General features: G+C 30.0%; 3 protein-coding genes across 3 annotated transcripts; all 3 read right to left on the bottom strand.

Annotated features, from left to right (window-relative positions):
- Window positions 1–434: 434 nt before the first annotated feature.
- LOC136276208 (uncharacterized) lies at window positions 435–2,344 on the bottom strand. Its single transcript, XM_066087547.1, has 5 exons — window positions 2,253–2,344; window positions 1,995–2,099; window positions 1,461–1,514; window positions 967–1,290; window positions 435–881 (listed from the first exon to the last, which is right to left on the bottom strand). The coding sequence occupies exons 2-5, from the start codon at window positions 2,086–2,088 to the stop codon at window positions 475–477; spliced, it is 879 nt and encodes a 292-aa protein (XP_065943619.1). The 5' UTR covers window positions 2,089–2,099; window positions 2,253–2,344; the 3' UTR covers window positions 435–474.
- Window positions 2,345–7,372: 5,028 nt separating this feature from the next.
- LOC117688749 (uncharacterized) lies at window positions 7,373–9,288 on the bottom strand. Its single transcript, XM_034467065.2, has 5 exons — window positions 9,164–9,288; window positions 8,912–9,016; window positions 8,553–8,606; window positions 8,054–8,377; window positions 7,373–7,967 (listed from the first exon to the last, which is right to left on the bottom strand). The coding sequence occupies exons 2-5, from the start codon at window positions 9,003–9,005 to the stop codon at window positions 7,561–7,563; spliced, it is 879 nt and encodes a 292-aa protein (XP_034322956.2). The 5' UTR covers window positions 9,006–9,016; window positions 9,164–9,288; the 3' UTR covers window positions 7,373–7,560.
- A 5,039-nt stretch (window positions 9,289–14,327) lies between these two features.
- Window positions 14,328–16,200, bottom strand: LOC117688748 (uncharacterized). Its single transcript, XM_034467064.2, has 5 exons — window positions 16,060–16,200; window positions 15,806–15,910; window positions 15,447–15,500; window positions 14,948–15,271; window positions 14,328–14,861 (listed from the first exon to the last, which is right to left on the bottom strand). Exons 2-5 carry the CDS (start codon window positions 15,897–15,899, stop codon window positions 14,455–14,457), a joined length of 879 nt encoding a protein of 292 aa, XP_034322955.2. The 5' UTR covers window positions 15,900–15,910; window positions 16,060–16,200; the 3' UTR covers window positions 14,328–14,454.
- Between the last annotated feature and the right edge of the window lie 2,316 nt (window positions 16,201–18,516).

The following is an 18,516-nucleotide window of genomic DNA, read 5'->3' as shown; positions in this document are numbered from 1 at the left end:
AGTTCTGTACAGAAAATCATTTTAGAAATTGAAGATTCATACATTGTATAATTAAAATTAATTGTTTATTTCATAAATTGAAATCTGATTCAAATCTGCGATTGAATCTTGGTTTTTAATGTGTTACAACAAATCATACCGAGAGTATTATATATTTAACAAACAAAAAAACATGATGGTCACAACAGTTTCGGTCTAAACAGCTATATCTTAAAACACTTATATTGCTGAAGAAATAAATAGTCATTGAGTTAAAACAATACCTTTTAATAGTGTAAACAGACAAAATTTGTTTTGACAAAAGTAATTTATTCAATATTTTAATAATTCAATTCAATTCAATTTTGAAGCATGATTTCCACCTTTTACAATATTTTTTTTACTTGGTTGTATTTTTAAACTTTTTCTAAAAAATGAAGATTTGTAATAGATTTGGATCACACATCAAAAACTAATAGTCGGCCAAGAAAGGAGTTATTCAACATCAGCTGCTTTATCACCTAGAGGAAATGGGAAAATAGATCTCTCACAATCTGGACACTCCCAGCGGATTCTAACGGTACACACCCCAACTCCTCGTCTATTGCTAGCCGCGATCACCCTGTTAAAGGCCATGTATAACGTGTTAGCACGGTCATCCGGGTCTTGTCCATTGAGAGCAAATGCACACTTGTGGCAACCCTTCACTTCGAATCCGTTGTCATTGGTAATTCTGGCGTAGTTGTTGGCAGCAAAAATGGTCACTCTTCTGACATCGGGTTTTAAAAGAGTGTTTGCCCAGGTTGACTTCTCGGATTTGCAAAAATCAGATTTATATCCATAAATGGTAGGATAATAGCCGAAGATTTCCGCATCATGTTTTGTATGACCAGAGTCTCCACCTTTCAAAAAAAAGTAAAGTTTAAATCAAAATATCATAGTTGTATTTGCATATCAACAATCATTAACAAAAGAAAATTGTCTTACCCCATCCATTATTACTTTGGCTATCTCCCACATTGAACATGTATCCCTTTCTATCCTCTCCCAAGAACATATCGATTCTGAGCATGCGCCTTTTGCACATTGGAAAGGACACACATCCGCCCTGGTGCCAGTCGTAAAGACATCTTGTGAGGTTTTGGAAGTTGGCCCGCAGGGTCGCCATGTACCTACATTTGGCCTTCGTTGATGTTTGATCCTGAAATGTTGGTGACGATACACCTTCTACGCTCCCTGTAAATGTTCCAGTAGCGAGGGTGATGGACATTCCATTCCTTCTTGGACAGCAGGTTCTTTTATAGAAAGGCACTGAAAAGGTAAACGTAAAGTATGTAGCTTATTTATGCATGTTTTAAAGCAATATTTTATTTATATTTTGTTAAGATAAGAGTTTGAGAAGAAACGACTTCCTTATGTATAATCATATCATTTATGAAAAAAATGTTTGAAAAAATGTTTGATGAAACTGTATAACTTACAGATGTTTGGTTTAACTTTGTCCACAGCTGAGTCTTTAGATCGTTCGTCAAACACTAAAACATTATGTATGGTATCGATGACAATAGTACTTTTTAAGCTTAAGTATTTTCTAGAATTGCTTTCATGGCATATTAGAATGAAGAAGTCATGGAAATACTTTTTTTTATATTAATGATACAATTTTTTATTCTATTACCGCTCTAATGCCATGCAAGTTCTTTAGTTAAAGTTTGATTAAATCCTTTTAACTCCTTCAATTTTACTTAGTTTTTTTACAAATTATTTTTTCAATCTAAAACAAGAAAATAAAACAATTTTTTTTTGCTGATACAGAGTTGACTAAATATTATTTTGTATAAGCACACTGGGATTTAACGTGAAAAGATCACATTAGAGCAGTTTTATATAAAGAAGACTTCAGATGTAATTATTTCCTCAACAGTATTTTTGGAATTAAAAAAGCTCAAAATGAATAAGAACTGAGACATAATCTTTGTAAGGATAAAAGGAATATATGACAATTCAAAACCTACGTCTTTCGTCCTCCATTATTTCTTCAGGAACCGATTCTTGTCCTAAACATGCAATTACGCACATTAATGCTCCAAACAAAACTTGGATCTTCATCCTTGGTCAATCTGCAAAAAGGTTAAAAAATTAAATTAAGCTACACAGATGGGCATTAAAAAATAGCTATTGCAAATACCTGTCGAAATTTTTTTTTTTAGTTATTGTTACTGACTATTATTAAAATATATTTAATAATGCAAATAAAAAGAGAGAAACATTACCTTATAACTTTTAACAGCAACTGCAAAAAGATTAATCTGCTTCAGCAAATATCAACTGAGAAAATATAAATCAGCTTCAACAGATGATTTTGTTTTGCTTCAATTATTCAATCGTGCACCTTTTATACTTTTACTCCCGGATCTTGCCGTCACGGCTTGATATCATATTGGCCAATGACGCTTTAGAAGGTTTGTTTTTTAAAAAGATTTTCCTGGTTACACAATAGCATTTAAACAATCTTTAGAATTTCATTTAATATCAAAGATGTCAATATTGTTGCTAAAAATGTACTTTGAGTGATTATCAACAATTGAAAACAAACACCTTAACGAAAAATCCCGATTTGTCTCTGTGATGCAGGTAAGAGGAAAATAAATAAAACGCATAAAACGAAAACTATATGATATGTTGCCATTTAATGTAAGGAAAATTATGAAAATTGCGGTGTAAAAAAGTGTTCAATGGAAAAAGCATTTATATTTATAGTAAACCAGCATAAATAAGTACAACAAACTTTTTAAAAAAAATTTACCTAAAAGTTGATTGCTATCACTTTTATGACTCAGGGCAAAACAACATTAAATTAAAGCACCCTATTGATCAAAGGATGATATCAACAATAGTTGACCTCGGCACAACGCACAATTGTCTTATCATTGATACATACAAAAACAACATAATGAAAAGTGATGATGTAAACAGCTGACCTTTTTTTATCTATTTCTCTTTCTGTAATGTAATGGAATAATAAAAACAATTATTCGTCAAAAACTGTATAATTCTATTCTTTGAAAATTGAGGAAAACAACAAAGAGTTTAAATGGCTACAAAGTTACTTTTTTATAACAGTTTTTATTAGAAACTTAAATAAAAATATCTTTTCATGTCTACTTTAAATATTTTTGTTATATTGTAATAAATACGAAAATGTCTTTCAATTATATTAAATTTTTTCCGACGTACTTCGTTTAATTTTTTTGGCAGCAATTTAAATCTCGAAGGTTTCTTCAGCAAGGATTTCCCTATCATTATTTGATATTGTATCTACCTTCAATCGACCAATGAAATTTCAAGAACTGCATATTTGATAAATTTCCTAATTACATACATGGATAGGTTGCAACCAACAATTAGTTTTAAAAAGATGAGAGTGTTCAATATCCTTTTATACGAATTATCGATTTAAGTGTTTTCTGGTAAGACGCAAAAATCACAATTTGTCAACTACGATAAATTTTCTGAGCTGCGCATTATGAAATGGAGTTTTTATCAGCATTTTATCAGTCAAAACTAGCTATTATTTAAATAAAGAAAGTCACCAGTAGATCTACATTTATTTTAAAGTCTAAAAGTAGGCCATGCATTAGCAGCCAAAATTAGAAAGGATTAAAAAATTGCAACATCCCCGCAAAAGTACATCCAAATTATTAACTGAAAAACCCTCCAAAACCATTTATGCATATAAACTGAATATATGTTTTTCCTTTCTGCCATTTTGTATGTTTGTCCTCTTTTTGGTGTGCTTTGAAAGCACCATGATTCTTTGCTAGAATCAAACGCCCGATGTAATTTATACCCTTTTTTGCCGTAAGAGGATCTTTTACTTTTATATTGTAATGAAACGTAAATGTGTTTTAAAAAAATTAGATGGACATACTTCCATCGATGTATTTTTGGAAACTACGAATCTAGTCGGAATCTAGTCGGTTACCTATGGTATTACTTAACCTAAAAACAAAAAATCATTATTGTGACAATCATTCAAAAATATCTTTGTGAAACTGTTACATATCATAATAAGTAAATTCATCGTTTAAATTTATAGATTGATAGCATTTAGTTAATATATTTGATATTTTGATATAAAAAAAACTATCCATATTATTTCTAGAACAGTTGTCAACTGTGTAATTTGGGGAAGTATCTCCACTTAGCTTTTAAAATTCAGGATAATTGAGAAAAATTCTTTGGGTTTTTTTACCCGATAATAAAAATTATTTATACATACATTGTCAATGTACTTTACATATGTCCATGTATCATACTATTATATAAGAAAATTATATAGGGAAATAGTTTTAAAAAAGACCGGTAGGGAAAATTAGAACATTTTGTGTGTCCGAAACATTGATAATTGTCTAACACGAAAGGTTCATTAATTGCTCTAGCAACAACAATCATATTGGCCGGAAAAATTAAAAAAAAATAATAATAAAAAGCCTCTACAGTAGAGCTTTTGACATTTTTTGGTCATTTTCATATCTTCCAAATAAAAGAAATAAGGCCTTCATTTTGAAATATTGGTCTTTCTATTCTCTATTTTCACTTCATGTTTTCCTATGTCCAAATTGAATTATGTTCAACAAATCAAACTGAGGTGTCCGATCAACAATAGCCCCAGATTCAATGAATCTGGAAGCATAACAAAAATGTAATATATATTTTTAATACGCTGAATGCTTCGACATGACTTTCATGTTCAACATCACTATGTAAGAGCAGAATGTGTTTTAAAAATGATCTTTTCCTGTTTTTAAAAAGTCCCCTCCCTCTCATCCCTGCTTTAATCAATAAAAATCGATTATAAAAAATGATAAAGGGGATAAAATTTGATTTCAGAAAAGTTTCTCTTCCTAATTATGATAAACAATTTTTCCACCAAACCATTTATTCATATTCATATTATTTATTTTTTTATTTTTAGAAAGTTGCTTGACCCCTTTGTCCTGAAAACCTGTACAATCTTTAGTAATTAGTTATTGCTTCAGTAAATTTCTTTTGGTAAATCCTTTCTCTACTCTAAAATGCCTCGAATTAATAGCTGAGTATTTAATACATGAGAGATTAAAGGTTAGAAAATTAGGTCCTAATATGGATCAAATACCTTAACTCAAACAAACAAAATATTCAAAAGTACTTATTTCATACGAATGATTATAAATGATTTTCATATAACGGTCTCTTTACCAAAAATGATGAGAAAAAATTTAAACTTACCATGACTTATACATGTAATACATGTTTAATTTCTAAGTATATTTGTGGCGGCAAAGTACGCCAAACCAAGTATTGGCGATTCAGCGATTGTCCTGACCGTAAAGGAAGGAGTCTTCTTGTTATTAGACATACTCTTTACAAAACTCATGAAATTTTGACATAGACAGAAAGATCGCATAACCTAATGATTCTTTCAGTTTCATCAAATTTGAATATCTTGTTTTTTGCATAAAGGTCAGGTCAAAGTCACTACCACTTCCTCAAATAAAAAGAAATAAAAATATATGTACTTATCTCCAGTTATGTAGACACCTGTTTGAGATATGAAGTTTCTATTTTTCAATGAACGATAAAAAATAGAATGTCTGTCAGCTTATACTACTAAATTGGAATAAATATTTAAACTTAAATTGATATTGCTTATCCCGCATGTCCTCTAATTTTCTTAAATTTTGAAGATATTTCGATTATTAATTTTTTCTTCCAATATTAAAATATTTCTGATTTTTACATATTATAAAGACTTCATATGGAGACACAAATTGACTCCCTTTTTCACAGCTATTGCTGAATTGGAAATCGAGCAGATAAGACGCGTGACCTCAATATGCGTATCTGAATAATATGAGAACCGACTCACTCAACCATCTACTGTATCTCCAACCATAGGGATTTTTAACTTGCTCTTACCTAAAATCTGAAGTAAATAAATTTTGCTAATTGTTTTTAAAAAGTTGAGAAACTTTTACAAAAACACGTATAATTCTAAGCTTAGATAACCCCATTCCTGTGTCATCAGCAATTAAGATAAGGAGTAAGAATTGTGAGCTGTTAAATTAACTTTTAATTGACCTATGTGCTTCATGCTGAAAAATGTCGGATATTGGATTTTCAAAAGATAAAAGGCATCAGAAATATGGAATCATTGTTGATAAAGAAAGGATTTTGTTTTGACTTAATCTAATATAATAATGTATAAAGACTTTTCGTAACCAGGAATGTCACCGGATCTTAAATCTCAATTAACCCCAATTAAGTTAATTTTACTTAATAAAGGATTGAATTTAATATGTGATATAATAAAAATCAAAGTTGAATTTGAAAAAAATATTAAGATTAATTTCAATGTTTTGGATCTGGAAGATTATCAATAAGCATTTTCAAACAATTCCTAACTTTACTGAATATTGATAATCTAAGCATGTTGTTGCCTGTCTGGCTGACAGGATAATAATCTATTATTTTCCATCACAAAATTTTCATACACTAAGCTATTCAATAAAATATGTTGTTTTTTTAATATATAAATTCACTTTAATCTGATATTGCTTTAAATTTATTTCAAAATCATCATTTGCAAAAAAAATACACTCTCCTAGGTAAATAAATCCTTGTCTGTTTGCTCTGATTCCAATGAAGCCGATTGCTGACTAAATCGTCTCTGACGAATAACACACATCTATTTCTTATTAAAGATCGGCAGAACTCGGAGATCACCTACAGCTGGGATTTTCAACTTCATTAAGCTGTGTGTTCTTATCTGATGCTCGTCAAATGGGAAAATTGTTTATTTTTATCAAAGAAGAAATGATTTTGTGTCACCTGTCCTTTAATGTAAGTTCGGATATATTTATGGATCGTCTAAAAATATAGAAAAAAATTTAATCCTTTGTATTTATTTATAAACCTTTGGATTTATTTATTAAAATGTAAATTTAAAGACTTAGTACTAAATAACCCAAATAACAAAACAGCACAAATCTTAAAATAATATAATAGAATAAAATAATTTCTTAATTATAATCTTTCACCAAAAAAATTGGAAACTAGTGCTGTACAGAAAATCATTTTAAAAATTGAAGATTCATACATTGTATAATTAAAATTAATTGTTTATTCCAAAAATTGAAATCTGATTCAAATCTAAGATTGAATCTTGATTTTTACGCATGTGTTACAACAAATCATATCTAGAGTATTATATATTTAACAAAAAAAAAACCAACATGATGGTCACAACAGTTTCGGTCTAAACAGCTATATCTTAAAACACTTGAATTGCTGAAGAAATAAATAGTCATTGAGTAAAAACAATACCTTTTAAAAGTGTAAACAGACAATGTTTGTTTTGACACAAGTAATTTATTAAATATTTTAATAATTCAATTCAATTCAATTTTGAAGCACATGATTTCCACCTTTTACAATATTTTGTAAACTTGGTTGAATTTTAAAACTTTTTCTAAAAAATGAAGATTTGTAATAGATTTGGATCACACATCAAAAACAAATAGTCGGCCAAGAAAGGAGTTATTCAACATCAGCTGCTTTATCACCTAGAGGAAATGGGAAAATAGATCTCTCACAATCTGGACACTCCCAGCGGATTCTAACGGTACACACCCCAACTCCTCGTCTATTGCTAGCCGCGATCACCCTGTTAAAGGCCATGTATAGCGTGTTAGCACGGTCATCCGGGTCTTGTCCATTGAGAGCAAAAGCACACTTGTGGCAACCCTTCACTTCGAATCCGTTGTCATTGGTAATTCTGGCGTAGTTGTTGGCAGCAAAAATGGTAACTCTTCGGACACCGGGTTTTAAAAGTGTGTTTGCCCAGGTTGACTTCTCGGATTTGCAAAAATCAGATTTATATCCACGAATGGTTGGATAATAGCCGAAGATTTCCGCATCATGTTTTGTATGACCAGAATCTCCACCTTTCAAAAAAAAGGTAAAGTTTAAATCAAAATAGCATAGTTGTATTTGCATATTAACAATCATTAACACAAGAAAAGTGTCTTACCCCATCCATTATTACTTTGGCTATCTCCCACATTGAACATGTATCCCTTTCTATCCTCTCCCAAGAACATATCGATTCTGAGCATGCGCCTTTTGCACATTGGAAAGGACACACATCCGCCCTGGTGCCAGTCATAAAGACATCGTGTGAGGTTTTGAAAGTTGGCCCGCAGAGTCGCCATGTACCTACATTTGGCCTCCGTTGATGTTTGATCCTGAAATGTCGGCGATGATACACCTTCTACGCTCCCTGAAAATGTTCCAGTAGCGAGGTTGATGGACATTCCATTCCTTCTTGGACAGCAGGATCTTTTATAGAAAGGCACTGAAAAGGTAAACGTAAAGTGTATAGCTTATTTATGCATGTTTTTAAAGCAATATTTTATTTCTTTTTTATTAAGATTTGAGTTTAAGAAGAAACGACTTCGTAATGTATAACCATAACATTTATTTAAAAAGAAATTAATAAATATCATGTTCTATGAAACTATATAACTTACAAATGTTTGGTTTAACTTTGTCCACAGCTGAATCTTTAGATCGTTCGTCAAACACTAAAACATTATGTATGGTATCGATGAAAATAGTACTTTTTAAGCTCAAGTAATAAAACAATTTCCTTTTGCAGATACAGAGTTGACGAAAAATTATTTTGCATAAGCACATTGGGATTTAACGCGAAAAGATCACATGAGATCAGTTTTATATAAAGAAGACTTCAGATGTAATTGTTTCCTCAACAGTATATTTTCAATTTAAAAGCTCAAAATGGTTATGTTTTAGACGTTTCATGCGTGAATAAGAACTGAGACATAATCTTTGTTAAGTTATAATGAATATACGACAATTCAAAACCTACGTCTTTCGTCCTCCATTATTTCTTCAGGAACCGATTCTTGTCCCAAACATGCAATTACGCACATCAATACTCCAAATACAATTTGGACCTTCATATTTGGTCAATCTGCAAAAATGTTAAAATTAAATTAAGGTAGACATATGGGCATTAACAGTACCTATTGCAAATGCCTGTTGAAAATTGTTTTAGTTATTGCTTCTAACTACTATTAAAATATATTTAATAATGCAAATAAAAAGAGAGAAACATTACCTTATAACTTTTAACAGCAACTGCGAAGAGATTAATCTGCTTCAGCAAATATCAACTGAGAAAATATAAATCAGCTTCAACAGATGATTTTGGTTTGCTTCAACTATTCAATCATGCACCTTTTATACTTTTACTCCCGGATCTTGCCGTCACGGCTTGGTATCATATTGGCAAATGACGCTTTAGAAGGTTTGTTTTTTAAAAAGATTTTCCTGGTTACACAATAGCATTTAAACAATCTTTAGAATTTCATTTAGTATCAAAGATTTCAATATTGTTGCTAAAACAACAATTGCTTATCAACAATTGAAAAGAAACACCTTAACAAAAAATCCCGATTTGTCTTTGTGATGCAGGTAAGAGGAAAATAAATAAAACGCATAAAACGAAAACTATGTGATGTGTTGCCATTTAATGTAAGGAAAATTATCAAAATTGCGTTATAAAAAAAAGTTTTCAATGGCAAAAACATTTATATTCGTAGTAAACCAGCAAAGATAAGTACAACAAACTTTTTAAAAAATGTACCTAAAAGTTGATTGCTATCACTTTTATGAGTCAGGGCGAAACAACATTAAATTTAACTACCCTATTGATCAAAGGATGATACAAACAATAGTTGACCTCGGCACAACGCACAATTGTCTTATCATTGATACATACAAAAACAACATAATGACAAGTGATTATGTAGACAGATGACCATTTTTATCTATTTCTCTTTCTCTAATGTAATGAAATAATAAAAACAATCATTCGTCAAAAACTATATAATTCTATTTTTTGAAATCTGGGGAAAACAACAAAGAGTTTAAAATGGCTACAAAGTTACTTTTTTATAACAGTTTTTTATTAGAAACCTAAAAAAAAAATCTTTTCATGTCTACTTTAAACATTTTTGTTATATTGTAATAAATACGAAATGTCTTTCAATTATATTAAATTTTGTCTGACGTACTTCGTTTTATTTTAATGGCAACAATTTAAATCTCGAAGGTTTCTTCAGCAAGGATTTCCCTATTTTTATTTGATATTGTATCTACCTTCAATCGACCAATGAAATTTCAAGAAGTGTATATTTGATAAATTTCTTAATAACATACATGGATAGGTTGTAACCAACCATAAGATTTAAAAAGATGAGAGTGTTCAATATCCTGTTTTACGAATTATCGATTTAATTGTCTTCTCGTAAGACGCAAAAATCACAATGTGTCAACTGCGATAAATTTTGTGAGCTACACATTATGAAATGGAGTTTTTATCAGCATTTTATCACTCAAAACTAGATATTTTTTAAATAAAGAAAGTCACCAGTAGATCTACATTTATTTTAAAGTTTAAAAGTAGGCAAATCACTAGCAGCCAAAATTAAAAAGGATTAAAAAATTGCAACATCTCCGCAAAAGTACACTCAAATTATTAACTGAAAAACCCTCCTAAAACCATTTGTGCATAGAAACTGAATATATGTTTTTTCTTAGTGCCATTTTGTATGTTTGTCCTCTTTTGGTGTGCTTTAAAAGCACCATAATTCTTTGCTAGGATCAAACGCTCGATGTAATTTATACTCTTTTATGCCGTAACAATATGTTTTCTTTTATATTGTAATGGAACGTAAATGTGTTTCAAATAAACTTGATGGATCTACTACCATCCATGTAATTTTGGGGAACTACGAATCTAGTCAGAATCTAGTCGGTTACCTATGGTATTACTTAACCCAAAAACAGAAAAATCATTATTGTGACCATCATTCAAATATAAAACTAATATAAAACAAATGTGAAACTGTTACATATCATAATAAGAAAATTCATCGTTTAAATCTATAGATTCGTAGCATTTAGTTAATATATTTGATATTCTGATATAAAAACCTATCCATATTATTTCTAGAACAGTTGTCAATTGTGTAAATTGGGGAAGTATCTCCACTTAGCTTTTAAAATTCATGATAATTAAGAAAATTTAGTTGGGGTTTTTTACCCGTTAATAAAAATTATTTATACATACATTGTCAATGTACTTAACATATATCTATGTATCATACTATTATATAAGAAAATTATATAGGGAAATAGTTTTTAAAAAAGACAGGTAGGGAAAATTAGATCATTGTGTGTGTCCCAAACATTGATAATTGTCTAACACAAAAGGTACATTAATTGCTCCAGCAACAACAATCATATTGGCCGGAAAAATTAAAAAAAAAATTATAATAAAAAGCCTCTACAGTAGAGCTTTTGGCATTTTTTGTCATTTTTATATCTTCCAAATAAAAAAAATCAGGCCTTCATTTTGAAATATTGGTCTTTCTATTCTCTATTTTCACTTCATGTTTTCATATGTCCAAATTGAATTATGTTCAACAAATCAAACTGAGGTGTCCGATCAACAAGAGCCCTAGATTCAATGAATCTGGAAGCATAACAAAAATGTAATATATATTTTTAATACGCTGTATACTTCGACATGACTTTCATGTTCAACATCACTATGCAAGAGTGGAATGTGTTTTAATAATGATCTTTTCCTGTTTTTAAAAAAGTCCCCTCCCCCTCATCCCTGCTTTAATCAATAAAAATCGATTATAAAAAATGATAAAGGGGATAAAATTTGATTTCAGAAAAGTTTCTCTTCCTAATTATGATAAACAATTTTTCCACCAAACCATTTATTCATATTCATATTATTTATTTTTTTATTTTTAGAAAGTTGCTTGACCCCTTTGTCCTGAAAACCTGTACAATCTTTAGTAATTAGTTATTGCTTAAGTAAATTTCTTTTGGTAAATCCTTTCTCTACTCTAAAATGCCTCGAATTAATAGCTGAGTATTTAATACATGAGAGATTAAAGGTTAGAAAATTAGGTCCTAATATGGATCAAATACCTTAACTCAAACAAACAAAATATTCAAAAGTACTTATTTCATACGAATGATTATAAATGATTTTCACACAACGGTCTCTTTACCAAAAATAATGAGAAAAAATTTAAACTTACCATGACTTATACATGTAATACATGTTTAATTTCTAAGTATATTTGTGGTGGCAAAGTACGCCAAACCAAGTATTGGAGATTCAGCGATTGCCCTGACCTTTAAGGACTCTTTACAAAATTCATGAAATTTTGACATAGTCAGAAAGATCGCATAACCTAATGATTCTTTCAGTTTCATCAAATTTGAATATCTTGTTTTTGCATAAAGGTCAGGTCAAAGTCACTACCACTTCCTCAAATAAAAAGAAATAAAAATATATGTACTTATCTCCAGTTATGTAGACACCTGTTTGAGATATGAAGTTTCTATTTTTCAATGAACGATAAAAAATAAAATGTCTGTCAGCTTATACTACTAAATTGGAATAAATATTTAAACTTAAATTGATATTGCTTATCCCGCATGTCCTCTAATTTTCTTAAATTTTGAAGATATTTCGATTATTAATTTTTTCTTCCAATATTAAAATATTTCTGATTTTTACATATTATAAAGACTTAATATGGAGACACAAATTGACTCCCTTTTTCACAGCTATTGCTGAATTGGAAATCGAGCAGATAAGACGCGTGACCTCAATATGCGTATCTGAATAATATGAGAACCGACTCACTCTACCAACTACTGTATCGTTCAACCATAGGGATTTTTAACTTGCTCTTACCTAAAATCTGAAGTAAATAAATTTTGCTAATTGTTTTTAAAAAGTTGAGAAACTTTTACAAAAACACGTATAATTCTAAGCTTAGATACCCCATTCCTGTGTCATCAGCAATTAAGATAAGGAGTAAGAATTGTGAGCTGTTAAATTAACTTTTAATTGACCTATGTGCTTCATGCTGAAAAATGTCGGATATTGGATTTTCAAAAGATAAAAGGCATCAGAAATATGGAATCATTGTTGATAAAGAAAGGATTTTGTTTTGACTTAATCTAATATAATAATGTATAAAGACTTTTCGTAACCAGGAATGTCACCGGATCTTAAATCTCAATTAAACCCCAATTAAGTTAATTTGACTTAATAAAGGATTGAATTTAATATGTGATATAATAAAAATCAAAGTTGAATTTGAAAAAAATATTAAGATTAATATCAATGTTTTGGATCTGGAAGATTATCAATAAGCATTTTCAAACAATTCCTAACTTTACTGAATATTGATAATCTAAGCATGTTGTTGCCTGTCTGGCTGACAGGATAATAATCAATTATTTTCCATCACAAAATTTTCATACACTAAGCTATTCAATAAAATATGTTGTTTTTTTAATATATAAATTCACTTTAATCTGATATTGCTTTAAATTTATTTCAAAATCATCATTTGCAACAAAAATACACTCTCCTAGGTAAATAAATCCTTGTCTGTTTGCTCTGATTCCTATGAAGCCGATTGCTGACTAAATCGTCTCTGACGAATAACACACATCTATTTCTTATTAAAGATCGGCAGAACTCGGAGATCACCTACAGCTGGGATTTTCAACTTCATTAAGCTGTGTGTTCTTATCTGATGCTCGTCAAATGGGAAAATTGTTTATTTTTATCAAAGAAGAAATGATTTTGTGTCACCTGTCCTTTAATGTAAGTTCGGATATATTTATGGATCGCCTAAAAATATAGAAAAAAATTTAATCCTTTGTATTTATTTATAAACCTTTGGATTTATTTATTAAAATGTAAATTTAAAGACTTAGTACTAAATAACCCAAATAACAAAACAGCACAAATCTTAAAATAATATGATAGAATAGAATAATTTCTTAATTATAATCTTTCACCAAAAAAATTGGAAACTAGTGCTGTACAGAAAATCATTTTAAAAATTGAAGATTCATACATTGTATAATTAAAATTAATTGTTTATTCCAAAAATTGAAATCTGATTCAAATCTACGATTGAATCTTGATTTTTACGCATGTGTTACAACAAATCATACCTAGAGTATTATATATTTAACCAAAAAAAACCAACATGATGGTCACAACAGTTTCGGTCTTAACAGCTTGATCTTAAAACACTTGAATTGCTGAAGAAATAAATAGTCATTGAGTTAAAACAATACCTTTTAAAAGTGTAAACAGACAAAGTTTGTTTTGACACAAGTAATTTATTCAATATTTTAATAAATCAATTCAATTCAATTTTGAAGCACATGATTTCCACCTTTTACAATATTTTTTTTACTTGGTTGTATTTAAAAACTTTTTCTAAAAAATGAAGATTTGTAATAGATTTGGATCACACATCAAAAACAAATAGTCGGCCAAGAAAGGAGTTATTCAACATCAGCTGCTTTATCACCTAGAGGAAATGGGAAAATAGATCTCTCACAATCTGGACACTCCCAGCGGATTCTAACGGTACACACCCCAACTCCTCGTCTATTGCTAGCCGCGATCACCCTGTTAAAGGCCATGTATAGCGTGTTAGCACGGTCATCCGGGTCTTGTCCATTGAGAGCAAAAGCACACTTGTGGCAACCCTTCACTTCGAATCCGTTGTCATTGGTAATTCTGGCGTAGTTGTTGGCAGCAAAAATGGTAACTCTTCGGACACCGGGTTTTAAAAGTGTGTTTGCCCAGGTTGACTTCTCGGATTTGCAAAAATCAGATTTATATCCACGAATGGTTGGATAATAGCCGAAGATTTCCGCATCATGTTTTGTATGACCAGAATCTCCACCTTTCAAAAAAAAGGTAAAGTTTAAATCAAAATAGCATAGTTGTATTTGCATATTAACAATCATTAACACAAGAAAAGTGTCTTACCCCATCCATTATTACTTTGGCTATCTCCCACATTGAACATGTATCCCTTTCTATCCTCTCCCAAGAACATATCGATTCTGAGCATGCGCCTTTTGCACATTGGAAAGGACACACATCCGCCCTGGTGCCAGTCATAAAGACATCGTGTGAGGTTTTGAAAGTTGGCCCGCAGAGTCGCCATGTACCTACATTTGGCCTCCGTTGATGTTTGATCCTGAAATGTCGGCGATGATACACCTTCTACGCTCCCTGAAAATGTTCCAGTAGCGAGGTTGATGGACATTCCATTCCTTCTTGGACAGCAGGATCTTTTATAGAAAGGCACTGAAAAGGTAAACGTAAAGTGTATAGCTTATTTATGCATGTTTTTAAAGCAATATTTTATTTCTTTTTTATTAAGATTTGAGTTTAAGAAGAAACGACTTCGTAATGTATAACCATAACATTTATTTAAAAGGAAATTAATAAATATCATGTTCTATGAAACTATATAACTTACAAATGTTTGGTTTAACTTTGTCCACAGCTGAATCTTTAGATCGTTCGTCAAACACTAAAACATTATGTATGGTATCGATGAAAATAGTACTTTTTAAGCTCAAGTAATAAAACAATTTCCTTTTGCAGATACAGAGTTGACGAAAAATTATTTTGCATAAGCACATTGGGATTTAACGCGAAAAGATCACATGAGATCAGTTTTATATAAAGAAGACTTCAGATGTAATTGTTTCCTCAACAGTATATTTTCAATTTAAAAGCTCAAAATGGTTATGTTTTAGACGTTTCATGCGTGAATAAGAACTGAGACAAAATCTTTGTTAAGTTATAATGAATATACGACAATTCAAAACCTACGTCTTTCGTCCTCCATTATTTCTTCAGGAACCGATTCTTGTCCCAAACATGCAATTACGCACATTAATGCTCCAAATACAATTTGGATCTTCATCCTTGGTCAGTCTGCAAAAAGGTTAAAAATTAAATTAAGCTACACATATGGGCATTAAAAAATACCTATTGTAAATGCCTGTTGAACATTCTTTCAGTTATTGTTTCTAACTACTATTAAAATATATTTAATAATGCAAATAAAAAGAGAGAAACATTACCTTATAACTTTTAACAGCAACTGCGAAGAGATTAATCTGCTTCAGCAAATATCAACTGAGAAAATATAAATCAGCTTCAACAGATGATTTTGGTTTGCTTCAACTATTCAATAGTGCACCTTTTATACTTTAACTCCCGGATCTTGCCGTCACGGCTTGATATCATATTGGCCAATGACGCTTTAGAAGGTTTGTTTTTTTAAAAGATTTTCCTGGTTACACAATAACATTTAAACAATCTTTAGAATTTCATTTAATATAAAAGATGTCAATATTGTTGCTAAAATGTACTTTGAGTGATTATCAACGATTGAAAAGAAACACCTTAACAAAAAATCCCGATTTGTCTTTGTGATGCAGGTAAGAGGAAAATAAATAAAACGCATTCAACGAAAACTATATGATGTGTTGCCATTTAATGTAAGAAAAATTATCTAAATTGCGGTATTAAAAAAGTGTTCAATGGAAAAAGCATTTATATTACTACTAGTTTAAAAAAAAAAACAGAGCATAAATAAGTACAACAAACTTAAAAAAAAAAAGTACATAAAAGTTTATTGCTATCACTTTTATGACTCGGGGCGAAACAACATTAAATTTAACTACCCTATTGATCAAAGGATGATACCAATAATGGTTGAACTCGGCACAGCGAACAATTTTCTTTTTATTGATACATACTAAAGCAGCATAATGAAAAGTGATAATGTAGAATGATGTTAACGATATAACCTTTCTTATCTATTGCTCTTCTCTAATGTAATGAAAAAAAATTAAAATAATCATTCTTCAAAAACTTTATAATTCTATTCTTTGTAAATCTGAGGAAAAGCCAACAAAGAGTTTAAAATGGCTACAAAGTTACTTTTTTGTAACAGTTTTTATTAGAAACCTAAAAAATCTTTTAATGTCTACTTTAAACATTCAAGATTTGACCAAAAGTGTTGGTGCGTAAATTTTGTAACCATTGTAAGAAAATGTAAATAAACAGGTAAACAAAATATGAAAATGAGTTGTAAGTATTGATATCATCTTCAATAGTTTACTTCGTTTAAAATTAACAACAATTAAGATTTCATTGGTTTCTTCATCAAGGATTTACCTACTATTGTTTGTTGTCGTTTTTACATCTATTCGCCCAATGAATATCACAAAGTGCTTTTTTTTTATATAGTTTTCATGATTGCATATATGGATAGGTTGAAATCAACCTATCATGTTTATAAAGATAAACGATTTTGTATTTTAAATTTTTTTAAAAAAATATTTCAAGTATTTTTTAATCATGTTAACAGACAAATATCGCTTTGACAAAAGTTAAGTTTGTCAACAGAGTCTTTGTCAACAGCTAGATTCATAGAGCGTTCTTCAAAGACTTAATCAAAAATGTAGCAGCGATCACAATAGTTCCTTACCTAAAACGTAACGAAAACGTTTTCAAGAAATTACTATTGAGAGTTGGTAGATGGACATTACAAAATTGTTTTTCCTTTCAGCATTTCTTAGTCAACACTAGGTATCTTATATAAAAAAAGAAACTAAAACAAATGGAAATCTTTTATTTTTTTGTTTCTTTTAAATATTTGCTTAGCAAAAAAGAAACATTAGCAGCAAGAATCAAAAGGGAAAACAACTGTAATTTCTTTGTAAAAACCCACCGAGTTTAAAGATAAGGAAACAAAAATCTGTTATTGCAATGAATCTGGGCATGTTTTTTTTCTATGATATTTCGTATTATTGTCTTTGTTATCCTTTCATATAAAAAAATCTATGTTTTTTGTGATATTATAATAAATACGAAAATGTCTCTCAATTTAATTCAGTTCGACGTACTTCGTTTTACTTTTTATGGCAGCAATTAAAATCTCGAAGGTCTCTTCAGCAAGGATTTCCCTATTATTATTGATATTGTATCTACCTTCAATCGACCAATGAAATTTCAAGAAGTTTATATTTGATAAATTTCCCTGATTGCATACATGGATAGGTTGCAACCAACCATAAGTTTTAAAAAGATGAAAGTGTTCAATATCCTTTTATACGAATTATCGATTTAAGTGTCTTCTCGTAAGACGCAAAAATCACAATTTGTTAACTACGATAAACTTTGTGAGCTACGCATTACGAAATTGAGTTTTTATCAGCATTTTATAAGTCAAAAATAGCTATTTCTTTAAATAAAGAAAGTCACCAGTAGATCTAAATTTATTTTAATGTCTAAAAGTAGGCAAAGCATTAGCAGCCAAAATTAAAAGGGATTAAAAAATTGCAACATCCCCGCAAAAGTACACCAATTATTAACTGAAAAACCCTCCAAAAACCATTTATGCATAGAATCTGAATATATATGTTTTTTCTTTGTGCCATTTTGTATGTTTGTCCTCTTTAGGTGTGCTTTAAAAGCACCATTATTCTTTGCTAGGATCAAACGCTCGATGTAATTTTTACCCTTTTATG

The sequence above is a fragment of the Magallana gigas genome, chromosome 6 (assembly GCF_963853765.1).
Source record: "Magallana gigas chromosome 6, xbMagGiga1.1, whole genome shotgun sequence".
In the NCBI taxonomy this organism is placed as follows: domain Eukaryota; kingdom Metazoa; phylum Mollusca; class Bivalvia; order Ostreida; family Ostreidae; genus Magallana; species Magallana gigas.
The sequence above is the reverse complement of the archived record's forward strand: the minus strand, read 5'-3'. Positions and strand labels throughout refer to the sequence as shown.